Genomic DNA, 21,677 nt, shown 5'->3' on the forward strand with positions numbered 1-21,677 from the left:
ATAAATAGCCACACACTTCGTGTCTGAGACCAATTTCGCTGCAAGCAAACCTTAACATTTTCAGTAATGGCAGTATGACCTGGTAATCCTGACAATGAGAAAAAAGTGCTATTTACTTCTCTGGAGTAAGTTAGTTTGAGCTAGTTTTAAACCTTAGGAGGCTAAAGGAAAGTACAGGTGACCCTTGAATGTGGTTAGGGGCACTAACCTCCTGCAGCTGAAAATCCACATACAACTTTTGATTCTCCAAGTACTAACGGCCTACTGTTGACTGGAAGCCTTAATGATAATACAAAGTTGATTAACACATATTTTGTTATATGTATTATATATCATATTCTTACAATAAAGCTAGAGAAAATAAAATATTAAGAAAATCTTAAGGAAAATACACTTACTTATTGAAAAAAATCTGAGTGGGCCTGTGCAGTTAAACCAGTGTTGTACAAGGGTCAACTTTATTTCTTTATTTTTTCTATTATTGGTTTGCTGCAAAGGAATAAATTTCTCAAGAATCAAAGGTAGAGAGAGGTCTGTTGGTCATCACTGGATTCTTGCTGAAAATAGGTGAAACCTTCAGGAATCACTTTTTCCACTTCACTTTCGATAACACTATTCTCAGCAATCACACTACTGATCAAATTATTTGAGACCAGTTTATTTTATAGAGAGCAAATGCACTATCGGAAACTGCTTTGGTACAGGTTAGAAGTGGCTCTCATATACTTGCAAGTTTTCCTCAGGATTATTATTACCAAAATCTATCTTTACTTGGTTACCACTTGGAGTTGCCACCAATGTAAATGATGGAGTAGGGGGAAACCTGAGCACACACAAAAATGTTTTTTATTTTTTAGAAGTAATGCAAATAACCGTATCTAATATTCTTTCAGAAAACAAAAAGAATGCAAAACATGCTCAAATAACAAGAAATCAGGTTATACTTTTCATAAGGCACCATCAAAACCCCTGGTAAATTAGAATCCATATTATAGTGTCTCACTAACAGGTAAATAAATATGTAAGGGAATAATCAAAAGAGGGTCTTGAGATTTAGACATTCCTGTTTAGACATCCTGGAAAGTTGCAAAATTAAGAATAAGCAGGATACATCTTTAAAAACCCATCCTAACCTTTCCCAGTACACATCATTCATTGCATAGTGGTGACTGGATATGATCCAAGGCGAGAAAAGACTACAATTCCAAAATAAGTTAATATCCATTCTTTCCTTTTCATGCTGTAAATACCAGCTGATACCCACAGAAGTTACGATATGCTTCAATTCAAATGGTGGTGGGCGGGGGGAGGTGGCAAATCAATTGCCTACTTTTTAAACTTATTTATACTTAAGGATCTACTGCAAAAGCAACTTTCTACACACCTGTTCATATGCAAATCTTTATTGAACCTGGTTATCCTGGGACTTTAACAGCTTAATTTCTCCACAATTTATGATTTTCAAATCTCATTCCAAACTGTCACTTTCTCCTTTAAAAAGTGGATAATCCCACACTTTAAAAGAAGAGCTTTCTCAATTTTTCTTTTTATCCTCCTTTTTTAAGTACTGGCTGATGTTCACACAAATGACTATAGAATTAAAATATTGACAAGCAGGGAGTTTCTTTTACGTGCACCGAATTTCACCTAGAATCTAAAAATTAAGAAAAACAATTTCTTGGATACTTGCTAAAGACAAAAGCACAGAAGAACAGAAGTGAGCAAAGGTAGTAAAACTGTTCTAATCTTACAAGTCTGTTAGCCTTTGCAAGTGTTTTAATTAAAGTACACTGCGTGCAATCATAGATTTAATGTTTGCCTTTTCAATTATTCAAAGTATGTTTTACAGTAATCTATAATTTTATTGAGGCACAAATTTGAATCATGCAGTGCAAAGCTGATTTGCAGCAACTTAGCAAGGGAGTCTAACATCTACGTCTCAACATGGCTTTGCTGAAGTAACTGAGAAAGTGAAATTAACATCTTTGAGAGGAAAATGCCCGTTCCTCTCCCAAGAAAGCTACTATCAGTGCTTTAGTTGTACTTGTAAACTTGAGGGTTTGCATAGTTCCAGTGACCTACCCTTTGAGACTCAAAGACCTACCATTTTTTTTTTCATTTTTCTTTCTATAAACTTTGCCAAAATAGTTCATAATGAAAGTGGTATGAAATATTTTTGAAACAACATATAAGTTAAAAGACCAAGGTGAAGAATTGCAACTTCGAGGAGAGGAAGGGTAAAAAAACATTTAAAATCAGCTTTTAACATAAAATGTTACAATACTGAAGAACAGAGAAGCTGTAAATAGTAATTTCCTCTAACTGAAAACAATGTTTTATATTAGAGCATCAGCATTTCTTTAAATAGACGAATCTTAGTCCATTAATTCCAAAATTATAGATTTGTATGTTAATTTTTCTTTTCTAATTTCTCACACCTGTTCTTCTCAGCCTTCGTCTAAATCTACAGTCAAGAGTCAGACCAAATCTTTTCTCTGTGACTGTCCAATAAATACAGAAATATCACAGTATCAATTAAATTACATATATAAGTTTCAAAATGTCAGAAGAAAAACAGGAAACTATTATATATGGTTGGAGACTGCCCTGCATTTTTCTATCAGGTCTCTAGAAGGCAAAGGCCGTATTAAGAACATAAAGTATTCTCTATACAACCACTTATATCCATTTACCATACTCTACAAGAAAAGCACCTTAGCCATCTTTCTCAGCATTCTCATGCCCCTCACCGATTGTTGAGTAGCTACTGGGTGACTAGAAAGGAAAAATAGAATATTTTTTAATGTATTCCAGACAGCCATCACTTAAAACTGCATTCAATTTTTAACCCACATGTATTTGAAGATTTTTACAGAGAGACCAAAAGGCAAAAATTACTGTGCTTTCTTCCATAACATCAATCAAATGAAATTCTTAAGTAATAATATCTTTAGTTTGGCAAAATGAAAATTTATGAAATTAAGTTAGCTTGCAATATCCATTGAAATTTTAAATCATACACACACCTGACATGAGATTCTCAAGACACACGCACAAGCAAGACTTACGAACCTCTAAACAAGTCAAAATATAATATTAAGGGAAAAGTGACAAAAAATAGTAGAAACCATAGAGAAAGCACTTACAGAACTGGATTTTATAGAAAACTTTTTTTTTTTAAGTAAGAGGCCTTTTGAGTTAAATCTCATACCCACTCGAACTGTAACTGGACAGTACATTTCACTTCTAGTTACTAGAAGACATTTCTTTAAAACAAACTAGGGCAAAATGGGAAGAGGAAACAAACTATTCTTTAGGCCCACTCTGCTCCCCTCCTTTAAAAAACTGATAAAGTCAAACCACAGGTTTTTAAACAAAATTAAAGGAACACAAGATAGTGAAGACAATACATTATTTTTAGTTTAAGGTTTTTTCTTATTTCCTTAAAAAAAATTAGTCCCCCTCTAAAAAGAGTTTCCATACAGGTTACCTAACATCTTCCCAAGAATAGAGAACACAACAGGAAGGAAGAGGACACAGCACCATAGTTTCAAACATTTGCATACAAAAACAAACAAAAAAACCAGCCATCACAGACATAGTAAGACCAAATTTCCCAACAGACAGGGACAAGTCCCAACACACAAAGAAAATATAATTATTTATTTAAACAAAAACAAAATGGAAGATCTGGTCAGGCTAGGATGGAGAAGTGCTAATTCCTTGTACTACAAGGAAGGAATGGGATTTCTTTATTAAAAAGCAAAAAAGAGTAAGCAAGCCCCCAAATGGATTTCTGATGCTGAAACTCTGTCATATGCTGCTGGTAACAGTAAATATATATATTTGTATATTCATATATGTATATTAAAAAAGGAAAAATAATCTATTTATAGAACAGTCAGTAGTCAGAGACATTTAGAAAAAAGTAAAAACAAGTCCTTTTTTCTTTTTTTAAAAATGCATTTACTAAAACAATTTCATCACCCAAAGTCCTACGACCCCACATCCTCTGATGAAGCCATGGTGTTATTCAATCACATCTGCTGTGGGCCACAATCAGAAACCGCCAATATTGGAAACAGCAGACATGGCATCAGGGCTGCAAGGCAAAAAGCTGTTATTTGCTGGTCTTGCTCATGGCCATGCCTGAAGCCTGGTGGTATCTGATCTTGTGAATGAAGGTTTCCCCAGAAAGCATGCATCTTTGTGGCTCAGTAAAATGTTGACTTGTCTTCTTGTCTTTTGCAGAAGTCTGGATCCATGTACCTGCTCTTCTCTAAAATGCAGACCCAAGACAGCAAGACTTCTCTAAGCCAAAAAAGGCTCCCTGCCTTGAAATAAGAAAAGCTCTTCTTCCCAGAATCTATTTAGTCAGATTTCTGAACTAGACAGACAACATCCTCCTCCTCAGCAAGATAAGGTGATCTGCCTCTCATTTGGGATTTTCTTCTTGGTACAAATAAGCACAAGTAGCTGAGATCTATAGACTGCGCTATCCCATGACTTCCTACAGGAGTTAACTTCGGCCCTCTCCCTCTACTAGTTGTATCTGTGGGGCATTAAATGCCAACTAATAGTGGGGGGAAAGTGGTACTCTGACTCCTCTGTAACTATCCTAACGATATACAAGTAATCAGCACCTCCACATGGTGCTGCCCCTAGCCTGTAAACCTCTAGCTAATATCAACTGGCCATAAGCCACATCCTATAGTGCCTTGCTCGCACACCAATGTATTAATGCCAACCAGCCACCCTGGAACTCAATCAAATGTCTGGCCTTAATGTAGCAAACCATACTCAGAGGAAACATGAATTGAAATATTGGCTTCTGTACCAAAGAAGACACCCTCTGCACAGATGTGCTGATAGAGAATGTAGGTCAAACAGTCCACACAAAGAGGACTTTTTCTGAAGGCCCATTCGTCTTTGGAAGCAACATTGTGAGAGGATCAAAACCACTCAATTTGATAACTAAGGTCTCAATGTGGTCCATTTTCCCCCATATCTCAAACTAATCCAGCATCTGCTAACTGGTTTCCTTAAGATCCTCCATTGGTAGTTTGTAGCTCATTATGAAGGAAGGAGCTGGTGCTTGACCTGGGCTATCTGGCCCCTGCTTCTTTGCACAGTTTATACAGATGTAATCTTCATTTTCAGCCATTTCTGGAGATACACCCACACAAACTTGATGAAACCACTCATCACAGCCACCATCACACTGCACCCAGTCTACCTGTAGGAGACAAGATTGGGAAATGTTTAAATTACATAATCATTAAGCCTAAAATAAAAGCAAACCAAAGAGCTTTCTTGGCTTAAACTATAGCAAACAATCGAGATGGCCAGAGATAGACAATGACTTCTTATGGGGTTCTTTTTTAAAGAAACAAACTGGAAAGTTAACACCCCAAAATTATATTTTACCATAATATGTCCACAAAATTAGGCCTCTTAGCTACTCCATTACCTCATAAATACCTGGGGCTCCTTGTGAGGCAGAAACATGTTTGAGAAAAACTTGACAAAAAAGAACTAAAATATAGCAGCCAAGTAGTTTCAGCTAATATTAACAATTTCTAGGCTCTAAGACAATGCAATTATCAATCAAGAAAGAAAGAGTACAACAATGTGAAGGCAATCCTGTGTATTAGCTTTATTTCAAAGAGATAAGCCAAAGTACTAAGAGCATTAAATACCTTTTTAGAAAAGCAGTCACATAGGCCACTTTTAAAACTAATATTTTTTATTCTTCTCTTCTTCCGTTACAAATACAACTCCCTATAAAAAGTTAGCAAATATCAGAGGTCAAATCTTACAAATTAACCAATTAAAACAGTCAAAGACACAGGTCAACAGATCACTATGAGGTTTAAAATTAAAGTATGGATAACTGATAGGCCAGTGGCAGATGCCAGGCAAACTCTGACCCTTCAGAGAATATTGTGATTATAGGAGGCTAGAAACAGACTGTCATTTGGAGACTTTAAGCCTTGTGCCTGGAGTTAAAAAATAAGGTGATTTTTGGCTTTTATATTTGGCGGTTCATTGTGGTAGTTATTAAAGCTGATGTCATGGCAGATGAGAACCTTTAAAAAGGCTACTCTCCCTCTCTCCAATACAAAAGTTAATCATTTTACTGGCAACATAGGAAGCCACTTAAAACAATGAGCTTTGCCAGATATTAGAGCAAAGTAAAGAGTATGAAGGGATAAAGTAAGTACCTCAGTAAAGCTTATGAGAAAGAACAGACGAAGGAGGTTTTGGCTAGATAAATGAATTTCAGGGAAAGTGAGTAGTTTTCAAAATTAGTTCCCATGTACTATAAAAAAATTATCATGTTAGTAATTTTAAGGTTATTATAAAGGGTAGGAGAAATCATTTGTCAAAATAATCTTTCTGCTTTCATTGTTCCTATTCTAGAGTTCTAGAGCTTAAGAAAGTATGTTGTATACTATAAAGATTACTGAATTCAGTCAGAAGTTCTGAGTTCTGATGTGTATTATTTGAGGCAGGTCACTTAAACTCATTAAGGCTCAATTTCCTTATCTGTAAAATGGAGATAACATCTTGTTTAATTATTTAGGGGATCAAATGAAATAATGTATGGCAAAACACCTAGTTACTGCCTGGGATACTGGAGGCACTTTTTTTTATCAGAGTTTCATGGCTCTACTTATTATCCTTCTTCACATAAAACATTTTGCACTTTGATATAACTGCTAAAACTGTAGGAGAGACCCATCCCAAACCTCCAGACTCAGAATATCTTGGGGGTACAAACCACAAGCCTACATTTTTAATCAGCCCCCAAATAATTCTTACATAATCTAAATTTTCTTTGTTTAATTCTTAAATTTTTTGGTTTTTCTTATATATTCTAAATTTAAACATCACTCGCACTTTGTGATGTTGCTTTCTGTATATTCAGAGCAACTTAACAATTTCTTCCTAAAATGAATTTTTTTCCCTGTAATTGTTTATATAATATTTAACTTCAGAAGTCTGCAGGAAAGAAAATAATTGATTAAATGTTCCTATTGTGGCAAACTATACTAGAGAAAGAAAAAGGACATAATTACTTCTGTGCAACAAAATGAAGGTACCACAAGCAAGTGAAGATTTATAAAGTGCTAATTTCATAGTAGGTAAACTCAGGATAAGTGTTTTGGCTATTTGGAGCTGGTAAAGAGAATTGGGAAGATAAATTGTGTTTCTTTGGGTTGCCCAGATTTGAGATATTATCCTGTTTACGATACCATTCCTAAACCAAGATAACTCTACTCCTACTTCTAATCCTCTTAATCCCGTTCAGCCTCCATTCATGCTAATCCATAGGATAAGAAAATTACCAATTAATCAGTACTGCCAAGAAAAGTGGTCTCATATTCTTTAAAACCCAGTTCTGCACTATACTTACTGGCTTCCAGTTTCCCCAAATTAAATCTACCAGTCTCAAATAAGAAAGATAACATTTTCCCTTTTGTGATTTTGGCTAGAGGTCCATTCCTAGGCCTAGCTCTCCAACCATTCCAAAAGAGTATATAACTTTTCTTGAGATATTCATTGGTACACAAGATTCTATCTCAGTCTACAGATTATATAACAATCTACCCTGATAATCTAGCAGAGGAAAAATAGCACTTCTCTTACTAATACCTTCTTATCATGTTCACCTATTAATAATCAAAGTCCAGTTGTTTGAAGAGGACTACAGCATAAAGCAAACTAAAGTTTGGAATATCAACTGAATCCTCAGAAGATTTTGACACATGGGCAACAGACTCCATAGCAGCCTGAAAAGTAAAGAACACTGAATTGGCTAACTTTATATTAAGTTCTAATAGTCATTTCCCCTTTCATTATTTCTGTGAGATGTACTTATCATCACAAAAATAATTTTAAAAATTTATAGTTATGAGCTGTTCAAATATTAACTGGTAAGAGACTTAACATTATAGTACAAATAGATTACTGGGTGTGGATTTGGGGAAATGTGTGTTTAAAAGAGAAAAACATATTAAATAGAGAAAATAATGTTAAGTTTGACATTCTTTGTTTTGCTGTATGGTTTCCCATTTACACTTATGAAAAAATATTTGGCATAATATATTTTGTTCATTTCTTAGAGAATATTACTGCACTGGGAAGAAAGCAAGCCTGGTGATTTATTGATATTCTTAGTTTAGTTACCCAAATGAGCTTTTGTTATTTTGGCATTCAATCTCTTTTGTACCAAGGTTCCTTGGAAAAGTCAGATCTGAAAAATTAAAACAATTTGCTTAATGAAGTACAACATAACATATGTTCAGAATCCTCGTGGATATTTTTTTGGTGCTCTTAGTATTAAGTGACCAACATTCCCAGTCTGCCAAAGATTGACAGGTTTCCCAAGACACAGAATTGCAGTGCTAAAACTAGGAAAATTACAGGCAAGTTAGAATAGTTGGTTACCGTATCTCAACATCACCACAGTTTGTGTGTGTACCTGTGTGCTGCACTCATTTAATCAATCCAACCTTTGATTATCTGTGCTAAAAGGAGATATGAACTGACAAAGCCAATGATAATGCAAATAGTTTGGCTGAGACAGCACCTCATGAAAATCTTTTTAAATCAGAGTGGCTGACAAATAGTGAGAGACAGAAGTTTATCAACTTAATCTCCATTTATGGTGTCAGACTCCTTATGGAAGTAGTAATGCGTAAGGAAAAGCCCACAAGAAAAGGGTAAAAAGGGTAAAGGGAAAAGCCTATTTTCATAAATAAGATGATTAAATGTCAATATACCAAAAAAGTTACTTAAATATTTGCTTGAAAGAATATGCTCCTTGGCCACCCCCAGGGCTCCTCCCCAGCCCTTCTCCCAGTTCACAGCATGAACTGGAGGAGGAACAACTTTTGCCCTAGTGCCTTTTTCACCTGCCCCCAGGGAACTCCCCAAACTCCCCTACCTTTGATTAGAATCTGTATTGTGAATAGTGGGTGTGGGGATGAGGGGAGGTCAGCCAGTGCCTTGACCACCAGCACTACCCTTTCCCTCCACTCAGAGCCAAAAGGAGGTGTATGTCCATCATGAAAGAAGGGGATTAGCATTACCTACCTCCCTGACACCCTCCCCCTGACCAGACCAGCTACATGGGCAGAGGCAGAGCTGGGAAGATCCATCCTAACCTATGCCAGGCCTGCCCAAGGGAGACCCTGACATATAGGTTGCCCGCATCAGAGCGCTGAAACAGGCCCTTCCCTGGGGACCACACACGCCTCTCCAGAAAGCCCTGCATCAATAAAGTTCTGTCTAGTGTAGAAAAAAAAAAAAAGAAAGAATATGGTCCTTCAAGTTAAACTGTTTTACTTTTAGTATCAATAAGATTGAATGAAAGGGGAATAGTTCAAGGAGAAAAAGATTCTGAACCTTAAAACTAATTTTTAAAAAATAGTTCATTATTATTTTTAAAATTAATTTCACCTTGGAGTTAATTTGACAATGATAGGAGAGATCATTTTTTAAAAAATATTTTACATTATTCTGATAATATTTTTCCTTTCTCTTTTTAAAACATCTTGAAATTGAGGCTAGGTAATCCTTCAAAGTTTTCTCAATCTACACATTTTGAGGAAAAAGCAATAGTAATTATTGGTTAGAAAAATGGTAAAAGTACCTTTACCTAAATATGAATGAACCCTAGAAATTATTTTTTTGTGGTATGATATTTTAAAGAACACAGATTTCCCTAAAAAACATTCTTTTCTTGTTATCATTTTGTTCCGAAGATGTATGCCATGCACTGATCTGGTTTGCTTAGGAAGACATATCTCAAATTGAGGAGGTGTAAAATTTTTTTTTTTTTTGCCTACAGAACCTGGTCTTCCTGGGTGGTCTCCCATCCAAGTACTAACCAGGCCCTACGCTACTTAGCTTCCGAGACCAGACGAGATCAGGCACATTCAGGGTGGTATGGCTGTAAATGTAAAATTCTCTACAAAGCTTTTAACCCATTTCCCGTTTGCTCCGAGAATACTGAGAATACTCAAGAATACTGAGAATACTCGCTGGTGGCACCTGAGGCTATAGCGTTCACCTGGAGATAATTCGCAGATTACAGTCCTAACCTTATGCTCAGTTTGCCACAAAATATCTTGCTTATTATTTTTGCATCGCTCTAGTATAGCGATTGTCTTTGGAAACAAATGACATCATTCTATTTATAGCATTCTATTTTTAGTAGTGGTATTTCCATCTACAAAATACAATAATTCTTGATCAATGAAAATGTCAAATCCTAGAACAGCTTTGTGCTGTTCCATTCTTTGAAATTTACCAAATGAAAAAATTATTAAATACTGTTCATCTATATATTTCTGTTACATTAAGATTAGAGACAAGTTGTTTAGAAATAACTCCAAGAGCAGTTTTTATATTTTCACACTGAAAACCAGTCAGATTTGCTTCAGCTTCAAAGAATGTGTTTATGTAAAATTAACGCTAGCATGCACTTTTTCTTTCTAAGCAGGAAATGAGTTAAAGAAATGTTTAACTTTTCTGAAATAACTTGTTTCAAATTAAACACATTATAAAAATACAACACTTACTTTCTTTTATATAAGCTAATGACAGGTTAAGGCACACATTGCTCACCTCTGCATGTGTCTTAACAGTTTAATAAAATAGACATTTTCTCTGAATACTCAGTTAAATCTTTTGCTCCATTGAAATGTAGATAACTTTCTAAATTTTTTAAAAAATAACCTATAATGTTAGGACCAAATCTCAGGGCTCATCTAAAAATAACAATTACATCTTAACGCTTACATTTTTGGTTAACAAGTGCTTTCATATAGATTATCTCACCTATTCTCATAACACTGAGAGTAAGCAAGGCATAGGTAAACAATTTTACAGCAGATGAGAGAAATGCTTATAGTGTTTATATGCTACAGAAAGATAATAGGGATAATAAATGAACTAAACCATATTTAAAATGCTAAGAGAAAGAAGAGATTCTTAAGTGAAAGGAAGAAAAAAAGAAAAGGTAAAGATTCATGATGGTTTATATAAACAATATAAGAAGGATAATAAGAAACCTTGAAAAAGAAACATATTTTGCTGACAGTCCTGAAACAGCCATGAAATTAAAGAAAAGAGACAGCTCTGCCAACACTGAGCTGCTAATACTTCAGTACCCATAAATAGTTAATCTTTCATCGGCCTCCTTAATAAACAAATTTAGATGATAATACAAAATGAAAGATACAAATTTAATACACATATATATAGTGTATCTACTAAAATGCTTTTAAATGTTTATAATATACATAAATGCTTAAGAAATTAATAAAGAAACAAAAGTGAACGAATAAGATAATATAAAATAACTATAGAAAAAAGAATGGAAGAAAACAAAAATATTACAGCTATTGTCCTCGAAAGGTTAGACTATGGGATATATATTTTACTACATATTCATTTTTCCAAAAGTGAATGAAAAATCTTTAATAAGTATAATTTAAATGTGTTATTAAGCTTTAGAACGTGATTTTGTACTTACATCTTAATTACTGGTGGGGTACGGATATTCATGGAGAGAACCTAGTCTGTGAGCCACATAACCAGGGTTCTACTTTGGTTTTGCCACTAATTAGCTGTGACTTTAGTCACATCATTTATCTTCACTGAGTCCTGGTTTGATCATTTGTAAAATGAAGAGCCCTCACAAGGTGACCTCTTCAAGCTCTAACAAGTATTTGACTGAAGAGGGAATTAAAGGAATAATGATACGATTATATTTATTTTGTTTACATATTCAAACTGAGGAGCTATTAAACTTCTAAATACCAAGTGGTATAATAAGCATAATAAAATTAAATCTACGCATTTACTAACAATCTTGATGAAAACCATAATAGATACCTCTAGTCATTTAATAAACTGACATTTTTCATAAAGTCCATCCCTCTTTCTCAGAATGTCAATATTACCTACAGAATGGCCATTATATATATTTACTATACTTAAAATTTAGGGCTAAAAAATTTAATATAATACCTTTAAAGGTCTTCCTTATTTTTTATAAGAGATTTGAAAAAATCATATTCCACTTAGGAAAGTGGACATAAGGCCTGAATATGGATAAGACACAGACCAAAAGGAAAGATGTAACCCCTTAGTTTTAGGTTGTTAGAACAAATATTAATCCAATTTGCCAGAGCTCTTAGAATACTGGCCCAGGAATTTTTTCAGGCCACTGTGGCTAACTAACAAGGTATTTAGTTCTGAGTCACCCTACAGGGAAGGCACACACTATTTTGAAACCAGTTATGCTAACTGCATATACAATGCACTGCTGCCCAGTGTTATCACATAGCTTCTCTCTGCTCTTGCCTTATTATGTTCACTAAGTATGATTTTTAAAACACATCTCCTCTACTAAGAACACTAACCCAACAGCCTCATAATTTGAAACAGTTTATAGAAACTGTTGAAGACACATTATGTTGGAACCCCAAACCCTGAGGTCAAAAACAGACTATCATTTATCAAACACATGTCTCCACGACTGTTGCTTTTTATCCTCTCACACTTAACTACACCTAGTTAGAACTCACCTTGTCCTTGCAGGGCCTTTGGCAGTTTTGTGCAGCACACACAGCATTCTCATCATCAGAGTCCTCTGCCCCTGACCAGTCATATTTTGAGGGGATGTCCAGCACTTTTTTCTCTCTTTTCTTCTCAGTATTCTCTCTGACAAGTTCAACTTTGGCTGCAGCAGCCTTTTCCTTCTTTTTCTTTCTTTCTTCTTCTTTTGCTAGTTTCTTGGCCAGTTTGTTGAGCTCCTTTGATTTTTCTGTGCTTAATTTTAATTTCTTCTTTTTAGGTTTATCCATTTTCTTCAACTCCTTGGACTTTTGTTTTCCTTCTCCAAAAAGTTGTTCTACTTTTTCTAGCTTCCGTTTCCGTTTCTTCTCTGAAGAATCCTTTCCTTTTATTTTTAATGGTTTCTCTTCCATGCTGTCATCCTTCAAAAATATAATTAGAAACAATTTTAAAGCAAGATATTTTTTTAAAAGTTTTGTTCTCTTATATGAGATATCTTGAATATAGATACAGACAAATACATAAACAGAGAATTAAGTATAGAAGAGGTTACTAGGAACTGGGGGATGGAGGAAATGGGATTTATTGTTCAATGGGTACAGAGTTTATGTTTAGGATGTTTAAAAAGTTCTGGAAATGGATAGTTGTGATCAATGCATAACACTGTGAATGTAATTAACAAAACTGAACTGCATACTTAAAAAGAGTTAAAATGGTAAATTTTGTATTGTGTACACTATACCACAATAAATATTCTAAAGATACTTAAAAGACATTTTAAGAAGCAAATATAATATTCAATGAATATAAATCAACAGTAGAAAATAAGTGCAAGCTCTAAATGAAATAGCTCACTTATTTTTAGCTTCCACAGGGAAAAGAGGAAAAAGTTCATTGTTAGCATGTTAACATAGTCTGTAAGCACTTCTAATTGAGATGAAAGCATACACAGAAAGCTAAATGTACACTAAATTATGTAACAACTTTTTTGGACTTCATTTACCACTACTGAAGTTCTTTATTAACTCAATTAATAAATTATTGGTGGTTATGAAGTTATTAAAAATGTTACCAAAACATAAAAACTTGTATTCATTCTCATTAGAGGGTGTGTAGTGACTTTGGCAAGGGCTAGAAAATAGCTGATGAAACAATGCAAAAAAATTTATCATTTTTCTTTTCACTTAATATTGTTGCTATTTTGTGCCAATATAATAAACATTAAAAAGTTTAATAGTAAATGTATATCTAGTAACAGAAAAAACAAGGGGGAGATAAAAAGAAATACTGAAAAACATAGGCATGATAATAATTTCGAAAGTAACACCTGAGAATTCATTTTTCCACAGATATGAGACTAGAGGATCTTTGACAGGAACCTAAGAATCTGCAGAATCCAAAAAAACACTGCATTATAAATGTCTAAGTCTATCATATCTTGAGCAAGATATTTAACCTCTCAATATTCTGTATTTCTGCTTTTACTAGATGTGTGACCTTAGGCAAGTTTCTACCTCTCCGAAACTTAATTTCTTCATATGCAAAAGAGCTAAATACTTGTCTCGTCTATTCTTTTCCCTCTCCCCTTGAGGATTATGGTGAGGATCAAATGAGAGCATAGATAGAAAAACGTTGCAAAAATTATAAACTGCTACACAAGTATAATATAAGAATGTGGACTCTCCTTCTCCACTTCTATTTAACCATTTCCTTGGGAAGCTTCTTTCTCAACCACTGTATTTTCCCCTGCCTAACTTTTGGGTCTTTCCAACGTGGGAATGTGAGCTAAGGAAGTTGTTCAAAACTGGTGGTTTTCATTATTCCCCTTTTTATTTAGCAGAAATGGCCTTTTTTCCTCCAAATTAAATATCACATAAAAACTCAATAAAGAAAACCATAAAGCAAAACTACTTTGACTTAATGGGAAAGTAAGATAGCCAGAATATACTCACTCAGCCATCCCCCCTTGCCAACATCTGGGAACTTGGGCATTCTAAATAGTTTTACAACAAATGTTTAAGTAAGCTTTAAATCCATACCTCCATGATATGTAGAAATTTGTCTTCAGAGGGTGGGTGTGTGGCCTGCAAAATCCGCCATATGTGTTGAGTCTCATCCAGAGATACTTCTAAGAGATCTCCAACCATCATAAGTTCTTCCAGCTGAGCTTTAGCTCCAGGTGACAACTCCAACACTGGAGGTTCCAAACTTCGGGGCACCAAAGGGATCTTCCGAGGTTGTTTCCTTGGAGTATTAGAACCTTTCCAAAAACATATATGACAAAACAAAAAAATGAAAACTATGGGGAAAAATGTAATGTTTTCAAAGTAAAAATTTAGGGGAATGGTTCCTCCTCCTCCAATACTTACTTAGATATCTAGAGTCAATGCATCAGTATGAAAGTGAAAATTAAATTATTTTTATTTTTTAGGCAAGGCAACCCTTGGTTGACCTCACAAATTGCAAGGACCTTGTCAGTTTACAATCCCTTATGTTTTAATTTTTTATGCCTAAAGCACCTGGTCTTCCTAAGTGGTCTCCCATCCAAGTACTAACCGAGCCCAACCTTGCTTAGCTTCCGAGATCAGATGGGATTGGGCTTGTTCAGGAAAATAAAATTAGAAACAAATACAGAACAAAAAGATCTAGATTTCTAATGCCCACTCTAAAAAACTGGTTTAGATAAAAATTTGGTTCCTTATTGATACTTTATCCTTAAATATCCTTATTGATTCTTTATGTCTGGAGGGGACAGGGATAGGAAAAAATATCTTAACCCATGTTTCTCCTTTTCAGAAGATGCCAAAAGATTAAGCATATATAGCTGTCCTATATAAGCAGTTATTTTTCTAATGAACAAACACCTCAACTGACCTCTGAACAAGACAGGTCTGAACTGCCCAAGTCTGGGCCCACTTACATGTGGATAACTATGTGGGTCCACTTAAAGGCAGATTTTTAAAATCCATGTATAAGGAGACCTATGCAATTCAAACCATCCTTAAGGGTCAGCTGTATTTTTGATCCAAGTTTGGAATCTGTGTATGCAGAGGGATGACTTAAGTTATACGTGAATTTCTGACCTCATGATGAGTAGGCACCCCTAAGCCCTGCATTCTTTCAAGGGTCAACTGTAATATGCTATCCCATAAAATTCTGAAATTTACTATGAATAGATAGATGCCTTCCATTTCTTAGAGGTGTGACCTAAAGCAGTGTGACTTTTCAGTGTGGAAAAAAAAGTGAACAGAGAGGAATTACCTACCAAGGAAAAGAAGAATTTTCTAACAAAGCTTTCCAAAACCAGAATGAATATTCTTTAAAAAGCAACAAGTTCCTCCACAACTGATAATGAACAAATAGAGGCTAAATGACTACTTATCAGAGACTTTATAAAAATGAGAGATGACACTAGACGGTCTCTGAAGTTCTTCTAATTAGGACTCAATAATTCTATGTCAGTTTTCAGATTATCACCTAATGACACACAATGCAAATAGGGACTGGCTTTTCCTAACCAAAATTGCATTTTCAGGTTCCAGTAGCGTTTCATGGCAAAGATTTGTATTTAAGAGGAATTCATAGTCTTGATTAATACAATGGTTTTTTCCTCACTGGTTTCATGCTTATCTTCTCCACATTGTTTTAAAGAGTAGTATACCTTGAGAACAAGTCTTAGAAGCAGAAGAATAAGCATGTTCTGCACAGAATGAAGGTGCTGTCCACATGTGAGTGACCACCTCCTCAGACTTGATGGGAATCTCTTCATCACAAAAAAGATTGGGTTCCAGACTACTGGAGGACTTCACACTAGCTGTGTCCTGAAGAAGAGGGGTATTAAGAATTAGAACCATTTAACTTATCCTATGACAAGAATCTAAATACAGGTTTTCAGGTCAAAATTTCTAATATAACACACTAAAAATATGACCTTAAACTTAAATATATGATAAATGTCTTATTAAATATCTTATTTAAATTAGATAGAAAATGTCTCAGGGGAAAAAAACAGTAATGATCAGTTTCAAGCCAAAAGGGAGAGAGTAAAGCTCAAAAATAATCCAAAGATAAAGAAGCTGCAAGAAAATCACCATTAAGTAATTTACCTTCTCTAGTCTGCAAGTCATAAAAACTCCTATACCCACAAGTTAAAGAACTCTGACCCTTTGAAAAGAAAAAAATTTTAGGAGGGGAAGAAAGGTTTAGATGTGACATATTAAGGACACAAATCATTTAATTCTCTCTAAAAGTTTTAACCTAGAACCTTACCAATTGCTCTTATTTACCAATTGCTCTTAATGAAGAGCCTGACTGACAATATTCAAATTACACAGTTCTGACAGCTCTGATTAGGTCTCAGATGATTCTCCCCTATGGTTAGTTTCCATAAACTCACATATACAGCTTTATTGGTCAGAGTGCAATCAGAAAGACAGAAATAACATGTATTTCAACAAGGAGAATTTAATGAAATGAACTGGTTAAATGTATATTAAAGGCCTGAAAAAGCAAAAGGGAAACACTGAGGTAACACCAAGATAATCGCAAAAAGAGCTGTCATCCCTAGGGCTTGAGGTAACAAAGGGAAGAAATATGGTCATCAGAACCTAAAAACTCAGAAGAGGGGCCCTGCAGAGTTGAGATCCAGATCTCTGAGGAGGAAGCACTGGCCAGTTAGTTCTGCTGTCTCTACTGGAACATAATGTGGTTGGTTTTGGGGGTATGAAAAAAAAACTACTAGAAACTGGAAACAACTGCTGCTGCTACCTAGAGTTTAAAAAAAAAAAGCATGCCGTTCAGATGAACTCGAAGCCTAAAATATTTACTATACATTATGTGCACATATATTACTTTACAGAAAAAGTTTACCATCCTCTGGTGTAGAGTCACGGCCCCAGCAACACAAAGCAAATTATAAAAGAGTGTGTTAGAAGAGAGACAATGGCTTAGTGACTAATCCAACACCTGATTCCCTTTGTAGGATGCATGAGAGGAAAATCTATTGTTATCACAAGACCATCCTTAATTAAACAGAATACTTAAAAGGTTTTATAAGAGGATTCTGGAAGACAATGCCAGTCACTGAAAATTTAGGAATAGCAGTAGGAACAGTCTTCCTCCCCTATTCAAGAATTTGTCCTAAAAAGCAACAGATAGTAGAGTATTGCAGTACTGTATTTTCCTACTTTAGTTCTCAGATGCTTCTTACTGACTGGAACTGTCTTTTCTGACCTTGACTCTACTCATTTCATAGTAATTCATACAGGAAACTTTCTGTTCAACTTTCAAAATGGAAAGGATAGTGATAAAAAAATAATGATGAAAAGTAATAACAGGTAAAAAGAAAATTTAAAAAAAGAATTACTTCCCCAAGGCAAAGTATGAAATGTGCAGAAGTACAATATTGACTTTGATTAAAAGATGTATTGCTAGGCCTAGAGCAATCATTGAAAATAAATAAAAACAGATGTAGTAAGAAGCAAATAAAATAAAATGAACATTTTTTAAAATTTCAATTAACCCAAAAGGCAAGAAAAGAGCAACGAAAAAACAAAAAAACAAAAGAGCTTAATAAAAAATAAATAGCAAGATGGTCAACTTAAATCCAGCCATGTCAACAATTATCATTAAGTGTAAATGGACTAAATACATCCAACTAAAAGCCTGAGATCGAAATATTACTTTAAAAAACACACAATAAGTCAGAGAAAAATACATACCATATGATTTCACTTATATGCGGAATCTAAGGAAAAAAAGAAAAACTAATCTAAAACACTCACAAGTATAGAGGACAATCTGGTGACCAGCCAGAAAGTAGGGGGTTTTGGAGGACTGGGAGAAAGAGATGAAGGGTTAAAGAAATACAACTAAGTAGGTGATAGATGGTAACAGGGATGGGGAGCACAGCATAGGGAATGCAGTCAGCAGAAATGTAATGACTATGTGTAAAACCAGAGAGAAGATAGAGTAATTGGGGGTATCATAAACTACATAAATGTCTAACCAATGTACTGTATACTTGAAACTAATAATAAAATGCTAAAAAGAATAATAAAACTCGATTATATATTTTACAAATATACGCATTTATAGAATACAGACAAGAAAGGACCCTACTACATACATATGCTATCTTACTATATACCACCTACAAGAGATATATTTTGTTTTTATTTTTTTAATATTATTTTTCAATTATAGTTGGCATACTATATACATTGGTTTCAGGTGTACAACATGGAGAATAGACATTTATATAACTTATGAAGTGATCACCCAATAAATCTAGTACCTACTTGACAACATACATAGTTATTACAATATTACTGACCATATTCCTTATGCTATACTTTATTTTTCCTTATGCTATATTTTAAACCCCCATAACTTGTAACCACCAATTGGTACTAAACCCCTTCCCCTTCTGCACTCAACAGCCCACCCCCTTCCCATTTGGCAACCATCAAAATATTCCCTGTATCTATGAGTTTGTTTTGTTTTGCTCTTTAAATTCCACATGTAAGTTGAAATCATATGGCATTTGTCCTTCTCTGTCTGACTTAATCCACTCAGCACAGTATCCTCTAGGTCCATCCATGCTGCTGCAGATAGTAAGATTTCATTCCTTTTTATGGCCACTGTATATATATGTACCACCTCTTCTTTACCCATTCACCTACTGATGGACACTTAGGTGGCCTCCATATGTTGGCTCCTGCAAATAATGCGGCAATGAACAAATGGAAGCACATGTCCCTTCAAAGCAGTGTTTTGGGTTTGAACATTCAGAAGTGGGATTACTGGGTCCTTCTTTGTCTCTTGTTACAGCTTCAAGAGACACATTTTAAATATAAAGACATAGGTTAAAAGTAAAAAGTTGGTAAACAGCAAGCTTACTCTTCCTAAGGAGGAAAATTACAGTTCAGTCCCAGTAATAGCAACATGCAGGAAAGGCAGAATGGCCTCTTAATGAGAAAAGTGTTTTGTATATAGATCTCTCTCTCTCATCTTCTCTAGTATTAGTTCAGACTAAAGTCTAAGATTAAATCTACTCTATTTCCACTAAAGCTCAAGCCACCCAAGGGTAGAGAAGAAGAAATAAGAGAAATCTAAGTGCTTGACTTGCCTTCCTCTAAAATAAGCAATTACTGAGATACAAAAAGAAAGTTCTTGGGAGATAATAGCTACTACTGTTTTATACCTTCCTTTTTGACATGTAATTCTATACATAAATGCATTTGCAAAATATAAACTATAATATGGATGAACAGTTGCAGCAAAGGTAAACAATATACCTTAAAAGGAAATAATCATACAAATATTTGAAAAGTATCCTAGACACAATCACAAAAGACCTGTGACAGTCTTTGCTTCATTAAAATATATGTTTTCTGAAGTAATTTTCTTAAATCGTTGCTGAGTACTTGAGGTGATCAAAGGATATTACATGTAAAATGAAGTAATCAAACAATGCAAAGCACAAACCATCTGTTTTAAACATTTAAAATGCTATGATAACTAAGAGCAAATGACAACCAGTAGGGGGTTCTTTCTCAAACAACGATATTGAATTCAAACTATTTTAAGGATGAATTTATGGTTGCAATCAGGAAACATCATAAAAAGGGAAACATCCCCAAGCCAATTGCAAATAAGTTGGCGAATAAAATTTTCATCATAAGTGCTTGCTATATGAGAAAACACTTAAGAGCATAATTTTTTTAATGCAAAGATACCTATATCAAGATAACTTTGAATTACTATAAGTCTTGCCACAATTCCTACAACCTTCTAAGCTGTCAAATACATTGCTATCACTATAAATGCCATAATTTTATTTTTCTACCCTGCCAAGACCCCTACCAAAGAAGAGACTATAGGCCAAGACTCTCATATAAACTTTTTTAAAAAGGACTACTCCCTACAACCATATCAAACCATGGTTTGATCCCTAGCTCTGAAATCAAGTAATACTTGTGATGTTTTCATAGAGTACCAATGTGCTTCCAAGCAAAGTCCATCCTGTTCAGCAATTCTAGAGTAACTATTGATTATTAATGTAATAGAAAGATAACCCAAGTATTGGAAACCTCTAAATTATGGCAAATAGGCAATTCTAGCTAACTAACTTATATGAGGCATGGGCGACATTCCCTTTCAGCGGCTCCTGGTCACGCTATACAACTTCATAAACAAAGACGGTCCCTTCTTCAGAGGAGCAAGGTGCTTAGAATCATATTTTAACAGGGTAATTCAAGTCTCAACTTTTCTTGACTACTTCATATAACTAAAAATTATCTCATTAAAACAACTGGATGCATTTTTATCCTAAGAAAAATACTTTTCAACAGATAATTTACAAACATCTATGATGGATGGCTTTAATTTTATATCTTGAGAGTTTTAATGCTGATTGTATGAGCTTACCTACCTGATCTGCATGCTGAAAAGACAGAGAAAAGATAGTCAAGGGATATGGAAAAGATTGTACCCTAGTTTTTTCGTACATAAGAATATGAACTCTCTGGGTCCAAGCATAGATTCTAAACAGATCATCAAATAATATTATTAGGTAAAAGACAAAGCACTTGGGCCTGACACAAAATAACAATAAAAGGCCAATAAAATCCAAAACAAACAAACTTGCCAAAACTTTTTCTTCATCACCAGTGTGGTGTCATCAAAATAAACATATTGAGGGCAAATAATATATTCTAACTGTAACTGCAAATTCAAACTGCAGGCCCAAGTACAACCCATCTCTGAATATGACATTCTATCTAGCACCATCCAGATGAGACCAGAGCAAAGGACTCAAAGCATGGCCAGAATGGGATTCTTAAGCTATTAACTACACAGATGTTAACACCCACCCCCCACACACAAAAAATACTGAAATCAGCCATGAAAGCTTTTAGAACTTCAAAGCCTAATTTTGCTAATCTCTCTAAGCTTTAAGGAGTTATAAGGTGAGAGAAATAAATAGATTTTTAAAATTCCATCCTTTAAAAAAATTATTTCATCAATCTATACTTTTTTGAGCTTTGAAAAATGCTATGACCATAAACTCAAGATAAATA

At 34.6% G+C, this 21,677-nt stretch overlaps 1 protein-coding gene and 1 pseudogene across 1 annotated transcript in view; both read right to left on the reverse strand.

Annotated features, from left to right (window-relative positions):
• Window positions 1–3,642: 3,642 nt before the first annotated feature.
• KDM5A (lysine demethylase 5A) overlaps window positions 3,643–21,677 on the reverse strand; it is a 72,617-nt gene continuing 54,582 nt past the window's right edge. The window contains exons 25-28 of the mRNA XM_006923872.3: window positions 16,256–16,415; window positions 14,634–14,854; window positions 12,606–13,016; window positions 3,643–5,236 (exon numbers count right to left, since the gene is read on the reverse strand). Coding sequence (XP_006923934.1) covers window positions 5,030–5,236; window positions 12,606–13,016; window positions 14,634–14,854; window positions 16,256–16,415 — 999 coding nt within the window. The 3' untranslated portion in view covers window positions 3,643–5,029. The remainder of the gene's footprint in view (window positions 5,237–12,605; window positions 13,017–14,633; window positions 14,855–16,255; window positions 16,416–21,677) is intronic.
• On the reverse strand, window positions 9,851–9,969 carry LOC112472347 (annotated as a pseudogene).

This window comes from Pteropus alecto, unplaced genomic scaffold (genome assembly GCF_000325575.1).
Source record: "Pteropus alecto unplaced genomic scaffold, ASM32557v1 scaffold76, whole genome shotgun sequence".
Lineage (NCBI taxonomy): Eukaryota > Metazoa > Chordata > Mammalia > Chiroptera > Pteropodidae > Pteropus > Pteropus alecto.